At 43.2% G+C, this 26,348-nt stretch overlaps 1 protein-coding gene across 1 annotated transcript in view; it reads right to left on the reverse strand.

The window, feature by feature from the left end:
- Positions 1 to 269: 269 nt before the first annotated feature.
- Positions 270 to 26,348, reverse strand: part of LOC144372553 (uncharacterized) — a 121,354-nt gene continuing 95,275 nt past the window's right edge. Inside the window, exons 5-6 of the mRNA XM_078035882.1 lie at positions 4,083 to 4,132; positions 270 to 3,733 (exon numbers count right to left, since the gene is read on the reverse strand). Coding sequence (XP_077892008.1) covers positions 3,720 to 3,733; positions 4,083 to 4,132 — 64 coding nt within the window. The 3' untranslated portion in view covers positions 270 to 3,719. The remainder of the gene's footprint in view (positions 3,734 to 4,082; positions 4,133 to 26,348) is intronic.

Consider the following 26,348-nt stretch of genomic DNA (forward strand, 5'->3'; position numbering starts at 1 on the left):
GTTTGCTGTGCACTCCTGTCCCAGAGCTTCTCCCTCCTCTAACTGTGCCTAGCACCCAGGGCCAGCCTTCCCCACCTCCCCTGCCTCCAGTGTCCCCCACTCCCCTGCCTCCAGTGTCCCCCACCTCCCCTGCCTCCAGCCTTCCCCACCTCCTCTGCCTCCAGCCTCCCCCACTCCCCTGCCTCCAGTCTCCCATACTCCCCTGCCTCCAGCCTCCCCTACTCCCCTGCCTCCAGTGTCCCCCACCTCCCCTGCCTCCAATCTCCCCCACTCCCCTGTCTCAATGTATGTAGGGATTTATTATGTAATAGCAGAAGTAAAACAGAGGACAAGAGCGGCAACGTGGTTGGGGAGTGGCAATGTGCTGATAAAAATGCCCTGTGCTCTGAGTAGTACACTTATCAGTGAAAACGAGGCTAAGAGCCCGGCCCAGTGGCACACACCTGTAATATGAGCAGTTCAGGAGCCTGAGGCAGGAGGATCACAAGTTCAAATCCAGCCTCAGCAAGTAAGTGAGGCCCTGAGAAACTTAGCCAGGCCCTGTCTCTAAATACAAAAATAAAAAGCACTGGGGATGTGGCTCAGTGGTTAAGCACCACCAGGTTCAATCCCTGGTACAAAACACAAATAAAGAAACAGACTATGGTGGTACAAATATGTGCTATACACCTTGTGGTAACTACTGCACTAACCCAACCACGGAGAATCAATGAAGCTACGAAATATGCCTAATCCAAAAGGAGGCAAACAGAGAGAAGAAATGAGACAAAGAACAAATGGGAAAAATATTTTAAAAAGTAAAACAATGTGTTTCAATTTAACAATAGAAACCATCTCATTAACTGTAAATGTCCTAATGACCTCACTACAAGGCAGAGATAAGCAAGCCCCAACTACAATCTACTTATTATAAAGCCACATTAAATATAAAAATAAAAATCGACTAAAAGTAAAAAGATGAAAAATATTCAATGGTGGAAATTATGAAATCAAAAGAAAGGTGCAGTGGCCATATTAATATCCGATGGAATAGATTTCAGATCAAAGAATGTGACGAGGGGAAGTGAGCCATGCCTTATTGATAAAGGGGGTCAAGAGGACTTTCCAAGCCTTTCTGCACCAAATAGCGTAATTTCAGGGCTGGGGTTGTGGTTCAGTGGTAGAAGGCTGACCTAGCCTGTGGGAGGCACTGGGTTAATTCTTAGCATCACATACAAATAAATGAATAAACAACTGAAAAAATATTAAAAAACATAATTTCAATATATATGAAACACAAACTAGAACAATTCAAGAATTAAAAGCCTTATCCACAACAAGAGGATTTAAACATTCATCTTTAAATAAGACAAAGGAGACAGAGTGCTATGGCCTGGACCTGCAGTGGCCCCCAGAAGGCACATGTTAGAGGCAAGGTGGAGGCCTTGGGCCACGAGTCTGGTGGAGGAGGTCAGGTCACTGGGGACTGTGAAGGGACTCTGGGATCCCAGCCCTCTTCTCTCCTTGCTTCCTAACTGCTGTGTGCTCGGCAGCTCCTTCTCCCCATTCTTCCCATGTGATGCTCTCCTGTGCCACAGGCCAAAGCCAGGGGCCAAGGGAGTATGGACAGAAACCTCTGAAACCCTGAGTCATGTTGAATCTTTTCTCCTTACAGGTCTCCGATCAGGAGCAGAAAGCTAACAGACGTAGTCACTAAAGCCGGGAGGTATGGAAGACGTTGACCATGCTAGCACTGAAAATATGCAGCATAGATGTTACCTTCAAGTCATGCAGAATGTTGACCAAGATAGATCTTATTGATCTGTATTGAAGGATTCAATAATCCTTAATCTGAATTGAAGGATTCAAGCCATGGAAATGAGATCCATGACCACAAAGAATGAAATTAGAAATTAATAAGGAATAAATTTTGGGGCAATTCATTAGTATTTTAAAGCAAACAACACACTCCTAAATAACAAGTGGTATAAGAAGAAATCGAAAGGTGTACTGGCAAAAGCGAATTAAACTATTGTGTTTTCATAATCTATCAAAGTTTGGGGGCTACTGTGGAAAAGGTGCTTAGAAAACGTTGGTGATAACCATCTATGTTAACTAGACTTTAATTCAATTACTTTAGCAACTGGGATAAAAGTAGAAAAGGAAATACAGACTGGAAATCAACAAGACAATCCATGAAATCAAGAGCTCATTCTTTGGGAAGAGGTGTGAGATTGATAAATCTCTAGTTAGACTGAATAGAAAAAAAAAGGATGGAGAAAATGCAGATTGCCAAAGTCAGGAATGAAACAGTTATGTGGACGATCTGTGGTCATTAGAAAGGAGAGCCAGGGCACATGATGGACAGCTGTATGGATGAGTCCATTAAACATCGCTTCAAAAGAACAGGCCATCTGAACAGCTCTAGATCTGTTCAAGAAATCACACCTGCTCTTTAGGAAACCTTCTCACAGTGGAAATCCCACTGGATGGCTTCAAACATTTGCAAACATTTAAGGAAGATGTAAGATCCACTTCCCAGGTTCCGGAATTAGATAAAGACACTGGGAAATAAGAAGACTCCTGCTCAGCATCCCTCATACACAGAGCAAGGCCTGGTCCCTAAGTTTGGCAGAGAAACCCCACAGTGTACAGCAGGCCAGTGAGTCGTGAGCAAGTGCATCTCAGACCAGGAAGGCAAAGCTAATTCAGCATTCAATAACCAACTGATGTGACTGGACGACTGATGGAAAGGAGGATTACAGTGAACTGGAAAAGAAAGGAATGTCTTTTGAGGCTCACAAATGGAGAAATCTGTGCAAAAACAGAGTGCACAGCCTGTGCTCGCACCTGCCTGAAGCTCTGGAAGCTAGACACAAGCTTGCAATGACAGAGAGTGGAGGGAGGTCACCTCAGCAGCTGGGGTGGGCCAGGGGAAGGGGAGCAGAGCTGGGGAGGGCAGCGGTGTTCCTGTGTGGCTTGTGAACACAGAGTCATGGGAGCAGCGGTACAGCAACATTTGCGGAGCTGCACAAAACAATTATGTCACTTATATCTCAACAAAACTGTTTAAATATTTTTGAATGTATACATTAAATGATCAATGTAAGGAGCTTAAGATTGTTTTTTCTTATATTGGCACCACCAGGCGCTCCTAAATCCAAGAGCCCCTTTCCAATATTCTCTGTCTTCTTCTCCATCTCCTTTTATGACACCACCACCTACCTGCCTGGTCACTTAGGAAGTGCCAAGTCTTTCTCCACAGCTTCCTCACCCTTATCTACTACTGTTGATTCATGAATGTCCTGGGTGGATTACATCTACCCAGTTTCCGCTCTCCCTGACTTGACTGAGTGCCTCGCCATTCCTTCCGGAGACCTTCCCTGTGCTCTTATTCTTCACATTGCAAAAAGAGTCACGTCTCTGCAAAGCTGAGCTTCTCGAACATCTCAGAGGCTTCTGAAACACCTGCAAGGTAAAATGCAAGCTCCGCGGTGTGACTTGTAAAGCCGTTCCCAACACGGCCCCAGCCCAGCTCGCTGGTTTCATCTCCTTTTGTTCCTTAGGCATTACTGACCCACACCAGGTCTGTAGATCATTTCAGCCTGAAGTTACCCGCCACCGTCATTGTGTCTCACCCACGGCAAACTGCAAAGGCTCAAGGAAAGGTCTTCCTCGGTGGAGGGATGTTCTGGCCATTGTCTGTGTAGGGCACATAGGCAGTCCCCGCCCTGGTTCGTTCAGAAGACTGGCCCTGGGAAAAGACCACCTCTGGGCATTGGGCAGGGTCATAGCAGAACTGGTAATATTAATAAAACCCATCGATTCAAAAGACATGCACAAATAATATCTAGAATCCAGGCAAATATGGATAAACACAAGAGTTGCATGAATAAAATATCTATAAAAGGGCTTATTATGTTATTCTAATATGGACACCCACATTTTTTTTCATAGGAAAGAAAGAAAAGAGTCTTAGTTATTGTGAATTCTTTTGCCTCAGATAAAAATAAGAAGCTACATAAATATTTAAGCAGGTTTCCTAATGATATGGCTAATGTTCTTCAGCGTGAGCCTCTTGGCAGTATATTTTGTGTACTTACTTGCAACTTTGATTCTTGTCCCCATTAGTATCTCCGTTCTTTCCGAGTAACTGGAAGAGAACAGAGTCCTCTTTATGGACCTGCTGCCAACTCGAGCTGTATCTTACAAGGGCTTCGTCTGAGCACAGGGGCAGGGTGTCGTGATGGTCCGCCCCTCTGGGGAAGGCAGAGAAGCCCCCCTTGCCCTCTCCTTCCAGCACTCTGATCTCCATGTTTGGGTAAAATCACACCAGTTCAACTTGGATCCAGGACAGTGACCGTTTCACAGTAGGACTCCTAGCCAGGCTTAAAATCCGTGTATTTGTCCAACAAACGTGTATTGTGCAGCTGACCTGTGGGCAGCACTGAGGTCCAGCACTCAGCCATGTGGGGGCGTAAGAGGGAAAAGGTGACGGACAGGGAGGAGACAGGGACAGGAGGGCCGTGGCCATGGCTGCTTGTGGGAAGTGGTAGGTGGTGGGCTCCCAGGGTGGGTGATGGCACAGCCAAGGCTTGGCCTGGAGGCAAGGGCGGAACTGCCCATATGAAACTGGAGATCAGAAGACCAGAATTAGCATCCCTTCAGTTCACATGTCACCCCAAACATGCAATGACCAAGAAGTGTCAAACACACAACTCCTCCTCTGATGTCGGGAGGTCTTAACACACCGCATGGAACCATCTTGCAAAACCCCAATGCGGGTGGCTGCCCATTTGGGTGAATTGCTGCTGAAATCCCCGCTTCCTCTTCCCCTCCCAGGTCCCCTGTCTCCCACAGCCTGAGCCTGTCTTCTGCAGTTCCGTGCAACATGACTCAACACCACTAGAAGGCAGGCTTCTGTTAACCATCCAGACCTGGGGTGTTACCACTCACTAACACCAGCAAGGCCACCGCAGGTGACTCCAGGGCAGTGTGAACCCACATCCCTACCCCTCCTCCATGCCGTTTAATCCTCCTGAACTACCCCTTATCTTGGAAAAAGACCTTCCATTTCCCGTGGGCTACTAGCACCCACACTCTTCTTCCTCTAGAGACCTAAGTAGTCCAACCACCACATTTAATTTAACCTCTTAAGGTTATTTCCTTTAAGAGAAGATTTCTCTCCAAATTCTTCATTACCTTTTCTCTTTCCACATATTTCATTGGTGCATTCCAGTTATACATAATGATGGGATTTGATGTTACATAGTCACCCATGCACACAATATGACAGTACAATCTGGCCAATATCTCTCCCCTGCACCTCCGACTTCTACCCCTGGTTCCTTTCCTCTATTGATCTCCTTTGAAAATCTTCATTATTTAAAACACTCCATTTTAATGATCATGACCCTCATTCATTCCCTTTAAGGTGTCTGCATTATTCCAAAATCTTTCTGCTTAAAGGTTTTTTCCACTGCCTGATGATACTCTAGTCACCATCATAAAATATTTTGTGAGTTATGAAATATCTGACATATAAAAATGTATAAAAGTAACACATTCCACTGCTTTCCACTGTCCATCTATCCTTAGAAGACTTTTCCAATACAAAACACAAATTCTGTTATGCAAATTTAAATGTATCTGGGATTATAAGAGAAGGGCAATGCCCTTATGAAATGGGAACAAGCTGAAGAGAAACCCCCAGGGGGCAGAAGAGGCACCAGGAACTCTGTATCTGGCTGTGATGTAGTCGATCATATCAGACCAAATCTCTGACCAAGAATATTCACAAACTCTCAATAAAGGATAAAAGAAACTGCCAGCCATTGAAGATGTTGGAGATGAGTTGCGGCAGCAAGGTCTCAGGGTCAATGCTAGAGAGGAGGTTGCTGAGGCAGGGCTGACTCCTAGGCGAGGGGCCCTGAAGTCAGGGTGCTAGAGACACCCTAGACTCCATCACACCAGGAGGCGAGAACCCAGCAGGAAGAACAAATCATCCCCCCAGAGGTAGAAATCAAGCTCGAGACTCTAAGTGCATTATTGGATCAAGTAGACCTGCTATTAATGCCTGCTGGAAGGAAGTCCTCTCAGACCATCTGGAATTTTCCATCAAAGTCTGGCATGCAGGGATACTAACTAGGACATGGGGGAGAGGGGGAGAGAGAGAGGGGGAGAGAGAGAGGGAGAGAGAGAGAGACAGACAGACAGACAGACAGAAGGGCAGGCCGTGGAGACAGCCCCCACAGTGGTCCATTTGTGAAGTGGTCCAGAATGTGAAGTTGCTGGTTACTGTACTGAACAAAAAAGATGGAAAGTACAGAATTTCACCATCATTCTGATCTGCAAAACAAAACCAGATTTAGAACTCATCTATAAAATTACTGAAATTGATTATTAGTCTTAAATATTAAGATATTTAGTTTTATCATATGCCAGAATCAGAATTCCAGAATTTCCTTCTAAAACAGAGACCATGTGCTATCACTCCCTAATTTGAACCTTTCAGAGACTGTCCAAGTCCCAACTCCTCTTCAGAGCATCTCAAGTCTTTCTCCCCTCTCCCCTCCAGTATCCAAGAAGTCTCTAGGGGAGGCCGGGGGCTCGGGGTGGAAACTCAAGGGCAGTTGTGGAGACTGCCTCCCCTTCACTCCCTACTCGGCCTCAGACACTCTCCCGTGCTGTCTTGGCTGGGAGATGCTCTCTGCCCCTGAGAATCTTCTCCCTGAGGCGAACTCACACATGGTTCACAATGCAGCTAAAGGTGTCCCCTGAGCCTCTCTTCCTGCTTCCCTTCCTGAGATGTGTCTGTCACTCAGTGCCCACCCGGCTCCCAGGGGCTCAGGGGCTGCACTCCCAAAGGGAAAGGCCCAGAGGCAGTGTGAGATCCCACTTGGAGGGGGATGGCCTGCTACAGTCCCTCAAATGCTACAACTGGGTTGGTGTGCTATTTTAACTCTTCTGGAAAGAAGGCCACTGCTGGTCATCTGTGGACAAGTCCCTCCCACAATTACCTTGTGGAGGTAGAGTTGACAGTTAATGAGTCCCATGGCTTCAGGTGGACAGTTGCTGACAGGACGATGCACGTGCGCACTGGGCACTGCCCACCCCACTCCTGGCAGGCTGTGGCTCCTGGTAAACGGCTCTCATCCTCTCACCACTTTGCAGAGGACTCACTTGTTCTACCAAATCCCGGCTTGAGCCCCTTCGCTTAAAGTGCCTTCTCTCCCCACTAGACTGTGGCCACTTCTGGCCTAGCAAGGTCCGGTTCAAGCCAGTCAACCAATCAATCATCAATCAGTTCCTATGCAAACGCACAGCACTCCAGTTTCACCCCCTCAGTGCAGCTGGCTCAGGTGAAGATGATCCTCCTTAATCTCATCGACATCTAAGGCCACCACTGCAGGAGTTCATGTGCGTCATCTTATATTTTTAGTGCAAAAATTGTCAAACAACTTTTATTCACGGCTAGTTGATGGTTAGCAGGAATAGGAGGACTTCACAGAAGAACAGGTCGAGAGCCAACTTTATGTGAGAAAATACAGTGACATACCACTGTACCCGAATGATTCATGGGTCACTTATCATCAGTACTAACATGAGAGTGACTGACGTCTTCAGGTACAATTCAGAAGCCCATAAGGGTTGGTTATCATAGAACTGCAGGCATAAACACTCCTAAGGTGCACATTCCCTTCTCCTCATTTTAGGTTGATCAAGTGCTATTTATGGCTTGAAAGTAAAAAGAACAAAAAAAAGTAGCACTCAGAATCTTAACTCCAGGCTGGTGTCACATGACTGGAGTCCTCCTGCCTAGTGTCACATGACTGGAGTCCTCCTGCCCACAGGTGAGCATGCTTGCAAGGAGCGTCAAGGTACTAGACCACCTTTCACTGTCACCAGACTCCTGTATTGAATACCCACAGAGCCTCAGGAAGCCCCACCACTGTGAGAACTTACACTCAGGTACGCTGACTTTAAAAATCCTGTACGGTCCATTTACCAGGTCATGCACGAACTTCTCTTCAGTCCTTCGTAAAAATGGAACTGCATGGAATTACTTATTTCCATGGTTAATCCAGATAATATTTGCAGTTTTGAAAAATCCAAGGCCCATCACAGAAGCCACAGATGTGAATCACTATTCTAAGTTCATGTGGGTTAATCTAGTTTTCCTAATTAGATGGAAAATAGCTCAAGGAGAGCTACTCTACCACCTGTTTTATTTCTTAGTTATTTCACATGTAGGATTAGTGCAGTTCCCTCAAAAGGGCAGGTACTGGCACGTTCTGCTCGTGATATCACCTCAGTTATGTGGACAGTTCTTGAGTCTTGCATATGTGTTGCACACACCTGCAGGCCGATTCCAAGAAGGACCAAGGTTGAATTGCAGCTTGTGACTCACTCCTTAGGTGACCTGCCTGAGCCACTTGAACTTCAGGGCCTTGGTTTATTAATCTGTAAAATGGTGGAAGTGCTGTCAGAGCTAGCTAGTGTCTGGGGTGTAGAAGGCGGCTGTGGTCCTTGGAACCACACGCAGCTTGACCTTGGTGCCTTCAAGGTGAGTGGGAAGGAAGGAGGGGGTGAGGAAAGAGGATCTGGAAGAGATGCCTCTGCCTGGGGTGTCTGCTGACACCATCCCGAAGCCCAGCCAGGGGCTCAGGATCTTTTCTTTCTTCTAAAAGGCCTTTTCTTCTCTGCCAAGGAAACCGTTCTCTGTCGGAATCAAGCCGTGTCTGGTTTGCTGATTTCTGATAGAGCCACGTCTGGAAGGCCAAGTCTTCGTTTGGGTACCACACCCTACAGGGGGCTCCATCCTCAAGGCATGCTTCTAGAACAGCGTGGTTTTAATCCAAGAGGAAAAGCTTGATCGCGGCCTCTTGGCCTTGTGGGCAGCCTCTGGAGCTCTGGGTGTTCGTGTGTGCAAGCAAACACGGAAATTTTAAAGAGACAATCTGCAACTTTCACCACATACCATCATCCTAAAAAGTGTAAAGAACTCAGTATGGAATGGGAACATTTCAGAAAACGTGCAGGGACTGGTGTGGGGGACATCCCATGTGGGACAGACAATGTCCCCAATCATCCATCATCAATGTTCCTACCTGTGAATGCTGGAGCAGCCCTAGGAAGAAGTTAGACTCAGGTGGGACCTTTTCCAGCAGACATGGATAACAAGGCCTCTGCACAGATTCCAGTTGAGAACCTTGTGAACCAAGTGGGGCCTGAGGGCCGACGCAGCTTCCTCAAGGAAGCCCAGGGTTCTGTTCCCTGAAAACAGATCATCTCTTAAGACACATCTGCCCCGACTCCGGCGGGCCCTGCTCCCCGCTCCTGTGGGGGCCAGCTGATTCTTCCAGTTGTGCCTCTGACCCCGGGGAGTGTTCCTGGGAGCCTTGGCCAGGTGGAGGGGACCCAGAAGGGCTCGATCCCCGGTGGACCCAGAGTGATGCTGAAGTGAGAGCAAGTGGCCCAGCCTGGAGATAGAAAGGCTGAGACGCCACGGGGTCAGCACCAGCTGTTGACCACGAGATCCACACACAAAATCTTGGGTGGACGATGACAGTTGTAGATTCCTCTGATGAGGCTAGGAGCAGCCCCTGGGAGCTGGACCAGAAAATTGTATTGTAATCAAACAGAAAAAGGCCGGGCCACCTTGAAAGGCCCTGGCTGAGATTTGAACTGTGATCTGAGTGAGCCCGAGTGGCGGCTCCAGAGACAGACTTCCCGGGTTTCAATCCTGGCTCCTGTTGAGACGTGGGAAAGATGTTTCTCTGCACACTGTTCTCCAACAGGTTGTGATAATTCCATGAGTTTATTTTGTAGAGCACTTAGCACAGCACATAGTAAGTGCTCAACACACACACACACTCTGTTTACTACTGCCACAATTACAACAGACACATCTTTTTCTTTAGTTAGTAGCTGTATTTCTAAAGGAATCACTAATGCAAATATAAAAGTGTCACATGCCAAGCAGCCACTAAGGGGCCCATGCAGATACTGCTGAAGGCTGAGCGCCCTGAGCACTCTCGGGAAAGAGTGTCCTTGTCAGCCTTCATGAGATGATGCCAGCCAATCTCATTTCCCTTCTCCTCTGGGAGGGTTAGGGCTCCGTCCCTGTGTAGATGGGCAACAAGGCACAGGCCCTGATCAGTGCAGGTGGAAAGCTAGCTCTGCTTGACCCCTCGTAACCTAACAGGATACTTTTCTGCATTATCTGCATCCACCTTGTTTGGCTTTTTGAGGTCACCTACACTTCCGTGATCAAACTTATTTGGGGTCATAGAACCCTAGGGCACACTCTTTCTGGAGCCTCCTCGTCATGCTCTACCTCTCTGCCGTGGGGGACCCTGGGCACAGCCCCCTCAGAGCTGCCTCTCATCACTGTGCACACAAGCCTCTCCTCGTGGGTCTGGATCAGCTGCTAGGGAATGACTATCACTGATTTCAGTCCTCTCAGCTCTCCTTTCTAATGTGCAAAGCCTTCTGGGAACTCAACAGTGGGCAGACAGCCACCACTGAGGCCTGGGGACAGTGGACTAAGGAAGCTTGGCCCCTGAGCACCAGCAAGGGCACAGCAGGCCTCAGGGCCTCCTTCCTCTTCCCCGCTCATGCTCTGCCACGTCAGGACCCGAGGCTGCGCTCTACTGTGGAAGGACCCCCAGTGTGCAGTGGGGAAGACAGTGGGCCTCTCCCTCCACACGTGCCTCAGGACGGAAAGGAGGGAGTGGGAGGGAAATGCCTGGAGTGCTTGCCAGGAGATGAAGGCTCCATATCTTCTCATCCTGGGCCCACTGAGTGAGAACGGTGGGAGACGCCAGCACTCCAGCTGCTTCACTTTGCATTTTTATTGTTGTCCAGGAAGCAGCAAGAGAGCAAGAAGGGACGTTTGTTTCATTTGTTTCTTAAGTCAGTGAGGAGAACCTCTCTCTGCCCACGTCTCGCTGGGGCCGTGTTCAGTGTCATGACCGCCGGGCAGGGCAGGCAGTCTCTCAGAGTGCTCACAAGTCAGCTCCCTCCCATCTCTGCCTCCCCAGCCCCTGGAAACCACACCCCTCTGAGTTTCCTGTTAGGTTCATCCCATGAGCGGATCATCCAAGTTTGGTCCTTCTGCGTCTGGCTCCGTTGACAGCATGACCTTCTCCATGTTCATCGTGTGGGTGTAAATGGGAGCGTTTTCTTTCTCTTTTCCTTTAAAGGCTGAATCACACTCCATCACTTGCAGGCACCCCATTCTACTTGCCCTCATTGGCTGGTGGCACTTGCTTTGTTAGTTGTCTTGGCTGCTGTGAATGGTGTGGCAATGAACATGGGCAGGCAGGAAACTCCTCAAGACCCTGATTTTAAAAGTGGTAATAGTGGACTTTATGTTGACTTTCTCATCCCAATAATGATCATGAATGGAGAGAGGGAGGGGAAGAGACTTTGGGAGGTGATGTATAAGCATGGATTGTTGTTTTGGGTTTATGGATGTGTATTCATCTCCAAATTCATCGAGCTGTATATTTTCAATTATGTATGACTTTCTGTATAACCTCAACTAACAAAAGAAAAAAGAAAACTAACACTTGAATGAGCAGATGTGGAACAGAAAGCCAAACACAGCCCTGACTTTTATTGGTGAATATTACAGGTGTCCATAAAAATTCTGGCTTTGATTTTTCTGGGCATTACAATAGAATTGGGTTTCCCAGCTCTGTTTCCAATCAGTCAAGCCGATGTTGATTCTTTTTTTTTTTAATTACTCAGTTGATGAATCTATTCATATATTTATTTGTTCATCCAATAGTTGGATGATGAGTTAGGCATTTTAAAGTTAGTATTTTAAGGACAAGCGATGCATCCGATGTTGGTTCTTTTGGCCAGTAACACCCGAGTGGAAGTGACGTGTCACTCACTCCCAATGCAAACTCTAGCTGTCAGTGCTTAGATTTCCATGTTCCTCTGTTCGATTGTGTGACACACACAGGTGGAAATGCAGCCTTCGGTGAGCATGGCCCTCACTGGACACGTAACAGGAGTAATAAAGCATCGCACAATCTGTCAAGCTACAGAGATTTGTAGGTTAGCCTTTCACAATAGGCCTAGCCTGCCCTGACCAAGTGAAGCCATTATGATGTAGAGAAAAGCATATTATGCCAGACATTGAGAGATTTGTGTCACAGACTAATCATGATAGTAATCAAGAGAAAATAATTTCCCATTTGAAAAGCCCCCTCCTCAGGCTAGAGTGATCCATGTTGAAATATATTAGAATTGGAGACATAAGTACAAACTCCTGCTTAGCTTACTGTAGAATGACTGTTACATGTAGAAACATTTATCTGCATAGGTATGAAAATGCCCACAAGTATCTCCTTGCTCTGTAAACCGAAGAGCCTAAGAACCACTGTCTCCCCACCCAGCAGCAGTAAGTACCCCTGGTGCCCAGCTCTCAAGGCCCAACACCTCTGCAATAACAGAAACCAGGATCCTGGGAGAAATGGCTGAGTTTAGGTCGGGGCAGAAAGTATCCAAGAGAATACTGAAGCATCTTGCAGTTCCAGAAAGTAAGGAAATGGACAAAAAAAAAAAAAAAAAAACCAAAACAGTAGCAATAACTCCACAAGGCTTGGGGGTAGGTCACAGGGACACAGGAACCAATCAACTGAAAGACATCTCAACAGATGGCCAACTGTGAACAAGCAATGCATAAAGTAATATGTGAATATAACTCAAAATTTAAAATAAGTATGCATGAGCCCATGCTTAAATAAATACACAAATAAATAAGTATGGAAAAAGAGACAAATCTACCTTGCAGAAGAATTCTAAATGATTCCCACGGAAACTTCACCCTCAAGGAAAAGGGGTGGAATTCCCACACTGAAGGTGCCAACAGCACATACTGACTTCCTTCTGAAGAGTGTAAATATGAAAAAGCGGAGAAAACCAGTAACTTTACAGTGGAGAAAATGGATAGGCACTATCTCAAGTCAGGTGGTCAAGGTCAGTATCATCCATGGTGAACTGATGATAGAAGCACCCTTGGTGTGACAGTAAAAGAAGGGCACTTTACCTCTGTGCCACCTCCAAACACATTGCTTTGGTCAAATCATGAGGAAAATGTCAGACAAATCCCAAGAGAGGGACATTCTACAAAATACATAATCAGTATACCTCGAAACTCCCAAGGGCATCAACAATCAAGGAAAGTGTGAGAAGCTGTCACAGCCAAGAGGACTCCTAGGAGATATGACCACTAAATGGCATGTGTCCCCCTGGATGGGAGTCTAGAACAGAAAAAGGACAGGGGGCATCTAAAGAAATCTAAATGAAGTGTGAACTTAAGCAGAACCCCCAGTTCTAGTGGGGGTTCCTTACCAATGTGAGATATGAATAGGTACCTACTGAGGAGTGTATTAGAACCCCCCAATGCTACCTGTTCAGTATTTTTGCAAATCTAAAGGTGTTCTAAAATAAAAAGTTCATATTAAAAATACTGCCTACAATGCCAGAAAAGCATGAACTACGTAGGCAGGCAGGTACTCACATCTCCCAGGTATTCAGGCTCTCTGAAAACACTGCATTGACAACCAAAAACCTCACTGATAGGAAGTAGAGACTTCAATAGACTGAGTTTTGCCATGTTTGTGGTTTGTAAAACTCAATGGCTTAGATGACAATTCTTCTCAAACTGTTCTATGGATTCATTGCAAACTCAATTGATATTTCAGCAGAAGTCTTGCAGAAATGGGCAAGCTCTTTTTAAATTCATATGGAAATTCAAATGACCTAGAATATTTAACATATCTTCAAAATAGAACAGTTGTAATACCAAGACTACCTTATTTTTAGATTTATTATAAAGCTATTGTACTCTAGAATTATTTTAAAGACAGAGAAATAGGAAAAAATCACTAAAAATGAGTTAAAAATAGAGACACTCCTATATGGTGAATTGATTTTTGACAAAGGTGAAAAGAAATTTTTACATGTATTGTATTCTTAACAATCAGCCTAAAACAAGTGGATAAACAAATGCAAAAATCAAATTGCGTGCCTCACATCATATATAACAGTAATTAAAAGAGTGTCATGTTCCTGAATAAAGGTACTGTATCCTAAAAAATAAATATTAAAAAAAAATACAAAAAATCTCAAAAGGAGCTTAGGCAAAAAGAAATAATGTTGCCGAATGTGGGAGTGATAATGACTTCTCCCTAGAATTTGAATCATTGTTGTAACTAATAAAACAAGATTTACAGCAACCAGTATAGCAATGTTTGCTTAATAGACCCTCAATAATTGGAACATTTTTTTTTTGTTTTTATCCAAGACATTTCTGAAATCCAGAGGATCATTAGGGACTATTTCAAAAGTTTATATTGCAATAAATTGGAAAATCTACATGATATTGACAAATATCTAGACACATATGACCTTCTAAATTTGAACCAAACAGATATAGAAAATCTAAACAGACAAATATCAAACAATGAGACTGAAGCAGTAATAAAAAGGCTTCCAACAAAGAAAAGCTCAGGACCAGATGGATTCTCAGCAGAGTTGTAACAGACCTTTAAAGAAGACCTAATGCCAATCCTCCCCAAATTATTTCATGAACTAGAAAGGGAGGGAACACTCACAAACTCATAATATGGATCTCTATCACCTCGATACAAAACCATATAAAGACACACCAAGGAATGAACACTACAGACAGATATCTCAGATGAACATAGTTATGAAAATAACTTAATAAAATATTAGCAAACCATATTTTAGAACACATTAAGAAGATTGTACGCCATAATCAAGTTGGATTCACACTCAGGATGTGAGATTGGTTCGATATACATAAATCAATGAATGTAAAACTCACATGATCATCTCAATTGATGCAGAAAAAGTCTTTGACAAAATTTATCACCCGTTTATGTTAAAAACATTGAAGGAACTATGAATTGAGGAAATTAATTTAACATCAGAAAGGCTACCTGTGACAAAGCCAAACCAGCATCATTCTGAATTGGGAAAAAACAAACAAACAAACAAACAAACATTCCCCCTAAAATCAGGAAAAAGATAAGTATGTCCATTCTCACTACTTCTATTCAATATAGTTCTTGAAACTTCAACCAGAGCAATAAGGCAAGAGAATGAAATTAAAGGGATCCATGCAGGAAAAGAAGAAGTCCAACTACCTCTGTTTGCTGAAGACGTTATTCTATACCAGAGGACCCAAATACTCCACCAGAAGACTTTGAAAGCTGATAGACAAATCCCAAGAAAAGTAACAGGATACAGGATAAACATACAAAAATCAATAGCTTTCTTATAATCTGGTAATGAATCTGCTGAGAAAGAAATCAATAAAACTGCTGCATTCATGATAACTTCAAATAAGGTCTGAATAGATTTAATTAAAAAGGTGAAAGACCTCTAAAATGACAATTATAAAATACTGAAGAAAGAAATTGAAGAATAACTTTGAAGATAAAAAGATGTACCATGTTCATGGATAGTTAGAATATTGTCAAAATGGCCATAAAACCCACTTGATCTACAGTTTCAATGCAAACCCCATCAAAATACCAAAGACATTTTCCACATAACTAGGAAAAAAGTTATGAAATTTATGTGGAAGAATAAAAGACTGAGAATAGCCAAAGCAATCCTGATCAGCAAGAGTGAGACTGGAGACATCATACTATCTGATTTCAAGTTAACTGCAGAGCTATAGTAATAAAAACAGCATGTTATTGGCATCAAAATAGATATGAAGACCAACAGAATAGACAAGAAGACACAGAGACAAATTCACATAAATACAGTCATATGATTCTTCACAAAGTTTTCAAGGGCACAATGGAGAAAAGGTAGCCTTTTAGACAAATGATGTGTGGGAAACTGGATTTGCATATATAGAAAACCGGAACTAGATCACCGTCTTTCATTCTGCACAAAAATCAACTCAAAGTGGATCAAAGATCTAGGAATTATACCAGAAACACTGAAAATGCTTTGGTGTAGGCCTCATCTTCCTTAATAAGACTCCAAAAGTTTAAAAAATAAAACCAAGAATCAATAAGTGGGATGGCATTAAATTAAAATGCTTCTACACAGAAAGGGAAACAATAAAAAGTGCAAGATGAGAAAGCCTATAGAATTAAAGAAAATGTTTGCCTGCTACTCTTCCAAAGAATTATAAAGAATTCAAAAGTATAACACCAAAAAATTATCAACCCACTCACTACAGGCAAAAAATCTAAAGAGATATTTCTAAAAAGAAGAAATACAAAATTCTAACAAATATATGAAGAATGTTCAACATTTTTAGCAATTAGAAAGATGCTAATAAAAATTACACTAAGAGTTAATCTCATCCCATAGGATAACAAATCATCAATACAAGAAACAATAATTGCTGACAAGGATGACGAGAGAGAACTGTACACGCATATTTTGTTTGTGGGACTGAAAATTAGTATAATCATTTTGGAAATAAGTATGGAGATTCCTCAAAAAACTAGGAATGGAACCCCATATGACCCAATTATCCCATTCATTGTATTTATCCAAAAGAACTAAAAAGCAGCATAGTACCGTGATACATGCATATCAATGTTTATAGCAGCACAATTCAAATAGCCAAGTTGTGGAACCAGCCTAGGTGCCCACTGAATAGATAAATGAATAAAGAAAATGTGGCACATTTACCCAACAGAGTTCTACTCAATAATAAAAAAGAATGAAACCATATCCTTTGCTGTTAAGTGGATGGGATCAGAGAATATCATGGTAAGTGAAATAAGACAGACTCAGAAAATGGAGAGTTGACTGCTCTTTTTTATGCAGAAGTTAGAAACAGAAAAGTAATTTAAAAAATGGGATCTTGTGAAAATAGAAGGGAAATCAGTAGTGCAGAAGTGGGGGACCAAATGTGTGAGGAGAGAAGGGAGATGGGTAGACCCAGGGAATTAAGTTGACCAAAATATACTCTGTGCATGTATGGATTGCCGTAATGAATTCCTATTTTATACATAATTCCAACTTCATATAAAACTATATGCACCAATTCAAAACATAAGCAGAAGGAAGAGTAGAGGAAGAGAACCTGGGAAGGAAGAGGGGAGGAAAAGAGGAAGTACTGAGGATTGAAATGGAACACACTGCATTTATGAATAATTCAGAATAACCCAGCTATTATGCATAATTATATTACACTGATAAACATTCAAAAATGAGTGGCCCTAGGTCCATTTGTCTGTTGATGTGTATCTAGGCTGAATTCATATTTTGGCTATTGTGAATTGTGCTGCAATAAATATGTGCACACAGGTTTCCATTTGGTACGTTGATTTCATTTTCTTTTGATATATACCTAGAAGAGTGAGATCTGGATCATCTGATAGACTGGAACCTTCAACTGTTCTCCGTAATTACCACACTAATTTATGTTGCCACCAACAGTGACTGAAACTTGCCTTGTCTTCACATCCTGGCCAGCATTTGTTAATATTTTTCTTTTGGTGATAACCATTCTAATTGGGATAGGATGATATATCAGTGTAGTTTTGATTTGCATTTCCCTGACGGGTATATTCCATATATTTCTTGGTCATTTATATTTCTCATTTTGAGAATTACATATTTAGGTCATTTGCCCAGTTTTAGTTGGATTGATTTGTTGTTGTTGTTGTTGTTAGGTTTTTTGAGTTTCTCATATATTCTGGATATTAACTCTCTGTCGGTGATTGAAACTTGACTCCTATTTCTCACCGTGTAATAAAATAAATCCAAAAGGTGTATAAAAAATTATTGTAAGACCTGAAATCCTGAAACAAGTAGAAAAGAACATGGGGGAACCCTTCAAGAGATGGAGGCAGGCAGTGATTTTCTGGATAGGACCCCAAATCATGGGGAACAAAAGCAAAAATTGACAAATGGGATCACATCAAACCCAAACCGTTCTGCACAGTAAAAGCAATAACAGAGGGACCATCGCAGCTGCAGAGTGGGACAAAGTACTGGCCAACCATGCTTCTGTCATCGACTTTTGAAAATTTGGTTGTGATGTACCTTGGGATGGATTTCTTTTAGTGCACCTGATTTAGGATCCTTTAGGCTTCCTGGATCTGGCTGCCCATTTCCCCCCAAGATCTAATAAGCCTTCTGCCACTCTGGTTTGAACAAGCTTTGGGGTCCTCTTTTTCATCCCTCTCAGACTCCCACAATGTGTAGATTGCTGTGCTTGGTGGTGTACCTTAGACGCCCTCGACTTTCTTCACTCCTTTGCAATTTTTGGTTGCTGTTATGCTTCTCTGATTATAATAATTTCCAGTGGCCTATCTTCCAGCTTACTGATTCTAAACTCTGTTTTCTCTAGTCTCTTTCAAACCCTTTTATTGATTTTGCAATTCAGTGATTGTATTTCTTTGATGCTAAGATTTCTATTTTTAAGATTTTCTGATGGTGAATTCTCACTTTGTTACATTTCTATCCTGGGGCCATTTCCACTTTTACAATGGCTAGCTGTCAGTAACTCACATCTCTGTTTCATTGTGGTCGATTTTAGAGTTTTATCTTGTTCCTTTGTTTAAATTGTTTCCCCATCTCTTCATTTTCTTTGATCCTAGAGTATCTATCTATATACTAAGGAAAAAGTCGTATCCCCCTCTTCATGCATTTCACCCATTCAGGAGAAAACCTTAATTATTCTGGCTGGAGCTTCTGAAACTTTCATGCTAGTCCAGACCACCATCTTGGTTCTCAGTGGCTCCCAAGAGCCTAGAGTATGCCAGGACCAGTCAGCACTTCCAGACAGGAGGCAGGAGCCAATTCCTTGGAGAGCTTGGATAAATCAGAGCACTGGATGCATGATCTCACTCTTTCCCATGGTAGCCAGAAAGTGGTAGCAGAAGATTTTGACTTCTGGCCTTCAGCTGAGCCTGCAAAGGACTGGGTGTGTTGGTTCAAACAGTGGGTCCAAATTCCCATCAGTGTCAGGGTGGCTGGCTTCACACTTGCCAGGGACAGATGCCTCTCAGTTACTTTCTGCCTTTCTTACAAAGGGGATCCATCTGGGTATTGCTGCTTAATTACTGCATGCATGGGGGGCAGGCAGGTCTGTGGCTTCCTGTTCTGCCCTCTTGATGACATCTTTCCTAGATTTTTGTAAAGTTAAAAAAAGTACAAAATCTGATAATTTAAGCAACCGTGTATCTGGTTTTGTTACCTGATTTATTCATTTCCCCATCTCTTCCCATCACTGCCTGCCCCACAGCTCCCCAGTCTGTTCACATTCAGCTTTGAGGTCACGATACATTTCCCCCTTTTCTTACATTCCTTCATTAGGTCACATCAAACTGTGGTCACTGAGAGATGACTGTTTTAAATATTTCAAGTTGTCATCTGACTATTAATGATTCTAAGGATCATATTGAAGAGGCCTTATCCTCTGAATCAAAAACTAGAGTACATAATAATCATTGGTATGGGAGGGGAAAACTCAGAACTGTATGCACAGTTAACATCTGCTGGACATTCTAGGAGACAGCTTCACATCCATAAAAGCTCTCTATCAAAACATGTGGTTGCTTCACTTAGCAGTATCTTCTCCCATTCCATCCATTTACCTGCAAATGCCATGATTTTATTCTCTTTTGTTGCTGAGTAATATTCCATTGTGTGTATATGCCACATTTTTTTATCCATTCATCCACTGAAGGGCATCTAGGTTGACTCCACAGTTTAGCTATTGTGAATTGTGCTGTATAAACATTGATGTGGCTGTGTCCCTGTAGTATGCTGTTTTTAAGACTTTGGGGTATAAACCAAGGAGAGGGATAGCTGGGTCAAATGGTGGTTTCTTTCCCAGATTTCCAAGGAATCTCCATACTGCTTTCCATACTGGCTGCACCAATTTGCAGTTCCACCAGCAGTGTATGAATGTGCCTTTTCCCCCACATCCTCACCAATATTTATTGGAGAAGATAATGCTAAGTGAAGTCAGCCAATCCCCCAAAAAACAAATGCCGAATATTTTCTCTGATATAATGAGGTTGACTCATAGTGGGGTAGGGAGGGGGAGCATGGGAGGAATAGATAAATTATAGATAGGGCAGAGGGGTGGGAGGGAAAGGGAGGGGGCAGGAGATTAGCAAGGATGGTGGAATGTGATGGACATCATTATCCAAAGTACATGTATGAAGACTTGAATTGGTGTCAACATACTTTATATACAACCAGAGATATGAAAAATTGTTCTGTATACATGTAATAAGAATTGTAATGAATCCCACTGTCATTTACTTAAAAAAAAAACAAAAAAACAAATAAGTGGTGAGGATGCCCACAGAAACCCAGGGTGGAAGAGCACATACCCTTGCATGTTCATTGCACCTGAGACTGTGTGAGGGGCTCTCTTTCATTTCTCATCTGGTCCCACAACTGGAGAATGCAAGATTATTTCGGGCCACAGAAGTGAGATCTGGGGAGGCCATGTGCATCTGGGCATCACATGGTACCCTCGGGAGAAGACAATGCCCTGCCTTTTTCCAGAGCCCATGCTTGGGCACAGACCTGAGACAATGCTTTTCCAGAAAACTTCCTTTCTGTTGAGACATGATATGGAAGGGATTGGATGCAGCTAGACAAGATTTCCCGTACTTCCATTATCTTTTCTTAAGACTACTGGAACAAAAATAAAATTCGAATGCATGCAGTCTGGCAAGAGAGCCAGGGAAAGCACAATTTTCTACCACTACTGATTATCCCAGTAGAAAACCACTGAGCTCTGAGAGCCTCCCCAGAGCAAACCGGTGGCAAGAAGAATCCCTCCCCTACCCGTTGCCCTCACATGGCCCAGCACAGGGCACACAACTGCGGTGAAGCTGAGCTCAGGGCGAGCCTGAGCCATTTTAGTCTGGCCTCTTTCCTCCTGTGCCTCCAATCAAGAGACCTGGGAGTCCAATTCCAAGGCGGCCCGTGAAGCCAGCTTGCTCTGGGTCAGGGGTTAGCAGTGCAGGTCCCCTGTGAGCCAGTTCGGGGCTTTACATTTTTAATAATATGTTTTTAATGAAGACTGTGTTTCACCAAGACATTCCTAAGCAGTTCTGCTCTTCTGAGAGGAAGGAAAGACAGCTCTAGAGAAATCCAGTTGAACTAATTTTCAGGGTAAAGCTTTGGATAAAATAATTTTGCATTTATCATTTAAGTTAATTGTAATGCGCCTGAGTCTAATGAGCCTTACCTCTAAACATCATTTAAGACAATAGTTAATTGCTTTATTTTAATAAATGTTGTCAGGATAGTGAACATAACAATGACGGAGTACTCAGTTACCACTGAGGCTAGAAAATGAAGATACACAGAGCTTAATGAGATTCTTAATCTGAAGGGGCAATTAGCATCCAGAGGTGGAATAGGACTCCTTTCAAGAGCTATGTAAACTAAAGCCATTTGTTTGAATAAACCCAGAGATTCAGACTACGCAGGCACTGCCACATGCTCCTGACACGCTCAGCGCACACTAGGTGAACCCTTATTGGCTCCGAACGGGAAGGTGAGGCTTCGGATGCTGTGCAAAGCCACATCCAGAAGATCCTCAGTGGAGCTTCCCATGCAAAGGCTTTCTTCTGCAATCAGCTGTTAGGACACCTTCCTGTCACTCCTGGCTTACTGTTGGGTGAATGGAGGTAGAGGCTCAGACAGTCAATAGAGCAGGGAGAAGAGAAAGAAATAACAAGAGGAACAGTTCCACCCCCTGGAAGAACACTGTTTGGATTTTCCCGTACCGTGATCATTCTGGACCTCGCAAGGGAGGATCTATAAGTGCACTGGTTTTCTTTTTTTTTGTTTGTTTGGCAATTTTTATTTTATTTATTTTTATTTGTTTTAATTAGTTATACATGACAGTAGAATGCATTTATGCACTTTGATATATCATACATAGATGGCCTACAACTTCTCATTTCTATGCATCTTACTTATAAGACTAGATGTTTGCCACTGGTATTGAGAGTAACCCAGTCATTTTTTATTCCCTTCCCTCACAGTGCATAACTTGAACTGCATGATACAGATTGTGTTAACATCGTTTTTCTCATTCTTATGAGTGTTCATGTTGCAGAATCATATTGGTCTTGCAGTCACACATATACATACAGTAATAATGTCTGTGTCATTCCTCCATCTTTCCTATCCCCACATTCCCTCACTTCCCTCCCATCACTTCCCTCTCTCTAATCTAAGGTAATGCTATTCTTCCCTAGTGCCCCCCTTGCCTTATTGTGAATTAGCACCTGCATATTAGAGAAAACATTCAGCCTTTGGTTTTGTTGGATTTGCTTATTTCACTTGATAGTCTCCAACTCCAAGTATTTACTGGTGAATGCCGTAGTGTCACTCTTCCTTAAAGCTGACTAATATTCCACTGAATATATATACCACATTTTCTTTATCCATTCATCTATTGAGGGACACCTAGGTTGGTTCCATAGTTTAGGTATTATGAATTGAGCTGCTATAAACATTGATGTGGCTATGTCACTATAGTGAACTGATTTTAAATCCTTTGGGTATAAACCAAGGAGTGGGATAGCTAGGTCAAATGGTGGTTTCATTCCAAGTTTTTGGAGGAATCTCTATACTGTTTTCTGTAGTGGATGCACCAATTTGCAGTCCCACCAGCAATGTAGGAATGTACCTTTTTCACCGCATCCTTGCCAACATTTATTATTACCTATATTCTTGATGATTGCCATTCTGGGTTTTCTTATATAGAGAAGAGAAATGCTTTTTCCACAGGAATGGTTGAAATGGCTCTTGGAAAATAAACTGCATCTTACTTATAAGACCAGATATTTGCCACTGGTATTGAGAGTAACCCAGTCATTTTTTTATTCCCTTCCCTCCCAGTGCATAACTTGAACTGCATGATACAGATTGCATTAATATAGTTTTTCTAGAAACCAGACCTAGAGGCAAAACTAACTAGCAAGGCTTTGTTTTTATGGAATCCAAGAGTGAGAGAAAAGGGAGACAGGAAAGGACATGAAGTCCTGTGTGCGATGCTTCCCCAAGCTCACCGCCAACTGCAGCGCCCAGGAAGAGGCAGGTGCGGCCAGTTGTTCTGCAGGAGGTCCACAGAAAGCAAGCGCATCTCTTAAGGCAGGAGAACTCATCTCTCCAAAACCCCTTGGAAGGAGGGAGAGGGCGTGCCACCTGCCTGCTCCCTCGTGTTGACTGAAGCTTTGCTTCAATGGGATTTAACACACTTGTGCTCCCACTCGCCATTTCAGCAGCCACCCAGAAGCCGTCTCCCTGTTCTGCAGCCCTGGGCGTGCTGTGGGTCAGCCGCATGCCACCCATGGGAGCCAATGCTCACTGCGAGGAGAGGGAAGAAAGCAGGTCACCTCGCCTGCACCACAAGGAACAGGGGGAGAGGACGAGCGATGGGGAATGGGGTCTGACTTCCTCACGGGCTGCACAGCCACAGTCAGTGCCAATCAGCAAAGAAAGCAGAGAGGGATGAGGGTGGCGGGGGTGAGAAAATACGGAATGTTCCAGTTATCTTTTCAACCAAATTCCACTAATCATCTATGTATCTGTCTGTCTATCTATGTATCTCTCATATCTACCTGTGTATCTATGTATCTATCTATGTATCTATGTATGTATCTATCTACAGACACACTAGGGATAGAGTTTCTGAGATCCAGTTTAGCTAATCTCCCATATGTGGTCATTGTATCTACTGGAACAATGGAAGAAGAGGCTTTTTTTTGACACTATAGAAAGACTGGCTCTGTCAGTACTGATTGTTTGAAAATTTGAGAAGAGGTGTTGGGGGATTGAGAGATTCAGAGTGGTCCATTGAGTGATGTAGTGATAATTCCCCATGAGATGAGGACCTGGGTTTGTCTGAGCTAGGCGTAGTACCATCCCTGGAGAAGCAGGGGATTCTCAGAAAAGCCCATCTCTGTGTCTATTTGTCCAAGTTTTGTCAAATCTGAAATTGTCACCGGCTTAGCCATACTTGGTGTTTTAGTCTGCTTTTCTGTCACTGTGACCAAAGACCCAACAAGATCAATTTTAGAGGAGGAACATTTATTTGGGGCTATGGTTTCAGAGGTCTCAGTCCACTGCCAGCCAACTCCACTGCTCTGGGTCCTCGAGGAGGCAGAAATCACAGCAGAAGAGTGTGGAGGAGGAAAGCATCCCAGAGAGCAGAGAGGGCTCCACTCACGAGGGACAAAATATGAACCCCAAGGTCATACCCCAGTGACCTACCTCTTCTAGCCACACCCCACGTGTCTACAGTCACCACCTGGTTAGTCCCTCTCAGAGGCTTAGTGCACTGACTAGGTTGAGGCTCTCATACCCAGCTATTTCATCTCTGAACTTTCTTGCCTTGTCTCACACATGACCTTTTGGGGGACACTTCACATTTAAACCAAAACAGATGGTAATCACCAAGAGACTTTGGGTAAATCCCAGCTAGTTGAAGCCTCAGTTTTCATCTATAAAATTAGAGATTTTGATCAAACATTTCTTTCTGGGAATGCTATAAGAGTTTATTTTATTGTATTTCTGTCCTTGTTCAGGAAGGAGTCGTGGCCCACACAGCTGTACTTCATCATGTCTGCTCCCTGAAGTCGTATCTGGAGTTCCTTCCAGGCTGGCTCATCAGGACCTGATTGCTACCTCTTGGTTGACATAACACTAGTTAGTATCATTTACTGGGCTGAAAAGCTGCGCTTTCCATATCATTCTTCACCTCCTTAGCATCAACAAAAACAGCATGCCATCATGCACAGAGACTCCTGCAGAACCTGAGAGAAAATCTGTGTTATTGAGAAAAAAGAAAAATCCCCCAGGGGCAGACGTCTTCTCTAGTCTGGCTGCTCCTAGGGAGGATGAGAATCACATTCTGGGGAACTGTTGACTGTAAAATCTGGGGAATGGCCCGGAATCTTGAAGACCTTTCCAGGTCTGGGACACCCGGCTTCTGGGTCTGTGGCTGGTTCTGTGCCATTGGCAGTATTACTGAATTTCTTGCTCTTGGCTAATATTGCTTGCTCTGTCCCCTGAATGAAGTTTAACTCAACACAAGGAAACTTTGTGATAAAGCAGTATGGATGACCCACTGCTGTGGTATGGGCACATTGCAGTTGCTTTGATTAAGTGAAGTAAAATTCAGAGACTCCTTAACAAGCTGGTGAAGCATAACCCTTTCCTCATGAAATCGCACTGGTTATTGCAATGAAGTGGCTAGAATTCATTTTCAACTCTCCACAGACTGATTAATAAATTGTACCAAATTCTGCTTTAACATAAAGACTAAGATTCTTACCATCAGAAAAGGAAGTTACGGGGCTGGGGTAGTGGCTCAGTGGTAGAGCACTTGCCTAGCATGTGTGAGGCACTGTGTTTGATTCTCAGTACTGCATATTAAAAAATTAATTAAATAAAGGTCTATCAACAACTAAAAAAAATTAAAAAAAGAAAAGGAAGTTAAAAGGCTATTCATTTGCAATTTGAGACTATCAACTACTTAGCACCCAACAGAGCAATCCAGCAAACTCCCATTCATGCTCATAACCTTCCTGGTGACCTACTTAGAGAAGGTTCTCACTAAATGATCTGTTTCTCCTCTGAGTTCTGAAACACTTTTTTTTTTTTGAGCTCTGTTACTGTCTTTGACATACTCTGTCTCTAGGTATTGTGTATATAATGGTAACCCCTGATAGACTGTTACCATTCCAAGAACAGGAATTATATCTGTCTCATTTCTTAGTATCTCCAGGTCTTAGTTCAATACTAGACCCAATAAATGCTGGCCTACTTTGAAGAACATCACCCTCCTATATGGAGACTTCCCATTTTGAATCTAATTAATTTTGCTACAGAGGTTTGGTTGTCACAATTCTGCAGCCCAAATCCATTGTGCATCTCCTAACTCTAAATTAAAGGAATCCAAGAATTAACAAAGTATCATGAGAATCTGGCTGTTGTCCATCATCATCCTCAACAGATTCATTCATCTTGGACATCCTCACCCCTGCTTACAACAGAGGTTCAGCCAGAATTACACAGAAACCAGAGATCCTTTTTTAATTTTAATTTTTTTTAGTTGTAAATAGACACAATATCTTTATTTATTTATTTATTTATTTTTATGTGGTGCTGAGGATTGAACCCAGTGCCCCACCTGTGTGAGGCAAGCACTCTACCACTGAGCCCCAGCCCTAGCCCCAGCCCCAAGAAACAAAAGTTTTAAAAAATGGAAAAATGAGATCACCAAACATTTCTTCTTTCCTTCATCAAGTTCTTTAAAAGTCCAGCAAAGATGCTGATACTTTGGTGTCTTAAAG

This window comes from Ictidomys tridecemlineatus, unplaced genomic scaffold (assembly GCF_052094955.1).
Source record: "Ictidomys tridecemlineatus isolate mIctTri1 unplaced genomic scaffold, mIctTri1.hap1 Scaffold_130, whole genome shotgun sequence".
Lineage (NCBI taxonomy): Eukaryota > Metazoa > Chordata > Mammalia > Rodentia > Sciuridae > Ictidomys > Ictidomys tridecemlineatus.